General features: G+C 63.0%; 1 protein-coding gene across 1 annotated transcript in view; it reads left to right on the top strand.

The window, feature by feature from the left end:
- Positions 1 to 1,875, top strand: part of TMEM94 (transmembrane protein 94) — a 23,766-nt gene that overhangs the window by 20,929 nt on the left and 962 nt on the right. Inside the window, exons 25-30 of the mRNA XM_007454412.1 lie at positions 221 to 298; positions 572 to 657; positions 914 to 995; positions 1,255 to 1,403; positions 1,485 to 1,579; positions 1,673 to 1,766. Coding sequence (XP_007454474.1) covers positions 221 to 298; positions 572 to 657; positions 914 to 995; positions 1,255 to 1,403; positions 1,485 to 1,579; positions 1,673 to 1,766 — 584 coding nt within the window. The remainder of the gene's footprint in view (positions 1 to 220; positions 299 to 571; positions 658 to 913; positions 996 to 1,254; positions 1,404 to 1,484; positions 1,580 to 1,672; positions 1,767 to 1,875) is intronic.

The raw sequence follows: 1,875 nt of genomic DNA, 5'->3' as shown, positions 1-1,875 counted from the left end.
GGCTCGGGGGCAGGGGGGCAGGTCCTGCTTGGGGTGGGCAGTCACGACGCAGGACCGGCCTGAGCTCAAGGGTGGTTCACCTCCAGGCGAAGCTCTCCCAGGCGGGTGAGTTTGCCTCCGCCCCTCCCTAGCGGGAACATTTGGGACATCTGGCTCTTGGCTGAAGCTTATCAGCTGTGGGGCCTGAGAGAGACCACAACCTGCCCCTCCCGGTCCCTAGGCTCGGCACGCCACCTACGGCATTCGCAAGTGCTTCCTCTTCCTGCTGCAGTGCCAGCTGACTCTCGTGGTCATCCAGGTGAGGTGGGGCCAGCACGGGCATCGCCCCTCCCTGCTCACTCCTTCACTCAAGGGCCGGTTGAGAGGCTGGGAGGATGCAGCACAGCCTGGGGGGCCCCCAGAGCCTCTGTGAACCCCCTGGGCTTTTGGAGACGACCCCGCCAGCAGAATAGTGCCCCCTCCAGCGCCACCTCCTCTCAGCCGGGACGTAGGGGGTGAGTCAGCCCTGGGGCTCCCAGTGTCTTACTCTTTGCCAGAATCTCATCGCGCTTCCTGGCTTCTCCTGGTTCAGTTCCTCTCTTGCCTCGTCCAGCTGCCGCCAATCCTGAGCACCACCGATATCCTGTGGCTGTCCTGCTTTTGCTACCCTCTGCTCAGGTGAGAGGCCAGGCCGCCCCTCCGTGCCCAGGCAGGCAGGGTTGGGATGTCACCAAGTGTCCCCAGGAACCCAGGTTCAGGAAGCCATGCTCAGTGCTCACTTCTGGCACAGGAGGCCCGGGGGCACTCTCCCTTGTCGTATCCCATCTGCCCAGCAGACTTGCCCTCACTCAGGACTCCCGAAGTCCTTCCCACATGAGAATTGGGGGACAGAGGGTCACAGTCACCACCCTTCACTGAAGTTCCTGCTTTTCAGCATCTCTTTGCTGGGGAAGCCCCCCCATAGCTCCATCATGTCTATGGCAACGGGGAAAAACCTTCAGTCCATTCCTAAGAAGGTAAGCAACGTGGAGCCCTGTGAGCCTGGGCTTTTCCTGAGGAATGTCGGTATGGAGGGGGCTGAGCCTTGGGGGAGGGAAGTGGGGGGGGGGAGGAATTCCATCCGAACTTCCCCAGACCAAGGGGGAGGGGTGGTACAGAGCTGGGAAAGATCCTTGCTCCTTATCCCCCGGACCTGCCCGCTGACTGAGGGGCCCGTTGAATCCGCGCGCCAGAGGGGCGGCTGCCACAGCAGTGACGGGCCTCCCCTCCCCACAGACCCAGCACTACTTTCTGCTCTGCTTCTTGCTCAAGTTCAGCCTCACCATCAGCTCGTGCCTCATCTGCTTCGGCTTCACGCTGCAGAGCTTCTGCGACAGCTCCCGCGCCCGTAACCTCACCAACTGCTCCTCCATCATGCTGCCCAGGTGGGTCCCATCCTGACACCCCCGCCCTGGTCTCCCTTCCCGGGGCCCGGAGGAAGCTGAGCCCACACCTTGCTTTGGCAGCCACGCCGACACGGCTCCAGCCTGGCTTGACCACTTCGCCAACGGGCTGCTGTCGGCTCAGAAGCTCGCCGCCGCCCTGACCGTCCTGCACACTGGTGAGGGGCTCCCCGGGACTGGGGAGGCACCCTGGGGACCAGGCCTCTGGCCGTGAGAAGTCTGACACCCGCCACTGACCCCATTTTCTCCAGTCTTCATCTCCATCACCCACGTGCATCGCACCAAGCCCCTGTGGAGAAAGAGCCCCTTGACAAACCTCTGGTGGGCGGTGACCGTGCCCGTGGTGTGAGTCTTTCTGGGATGGAGGGTGGGAGCAGGGGAGTGGCTGCAGCTGGGCTGTGATTTGAGGGTGGGCTTTGGGCCAGAGGTTGAAGGGTGCCCTCCTTAAGCTGTT

The sequence above is a fragment of the Lipotes vexillifer genome, unplaced genomic scaffold (assembly GCF_000442215.2).
Source record: "Lipotes vexillifer unplaced genomic scaffold, Lipotes_vexillifer_v1.1 scaffold518, whole genome shotgun sequence".
Lineage (NCBI taxonomy): Eukaryota > Metazoa > Chordata > Mammalia > Artiodactyla > Lipotidae > Lipotes > Lipotes vexillifer.
The sequence above is the reverse complement of the archived record's forward strand: the minus strand, read 5'-3'. Positions and strand labels throughout refer to the sequence as shown.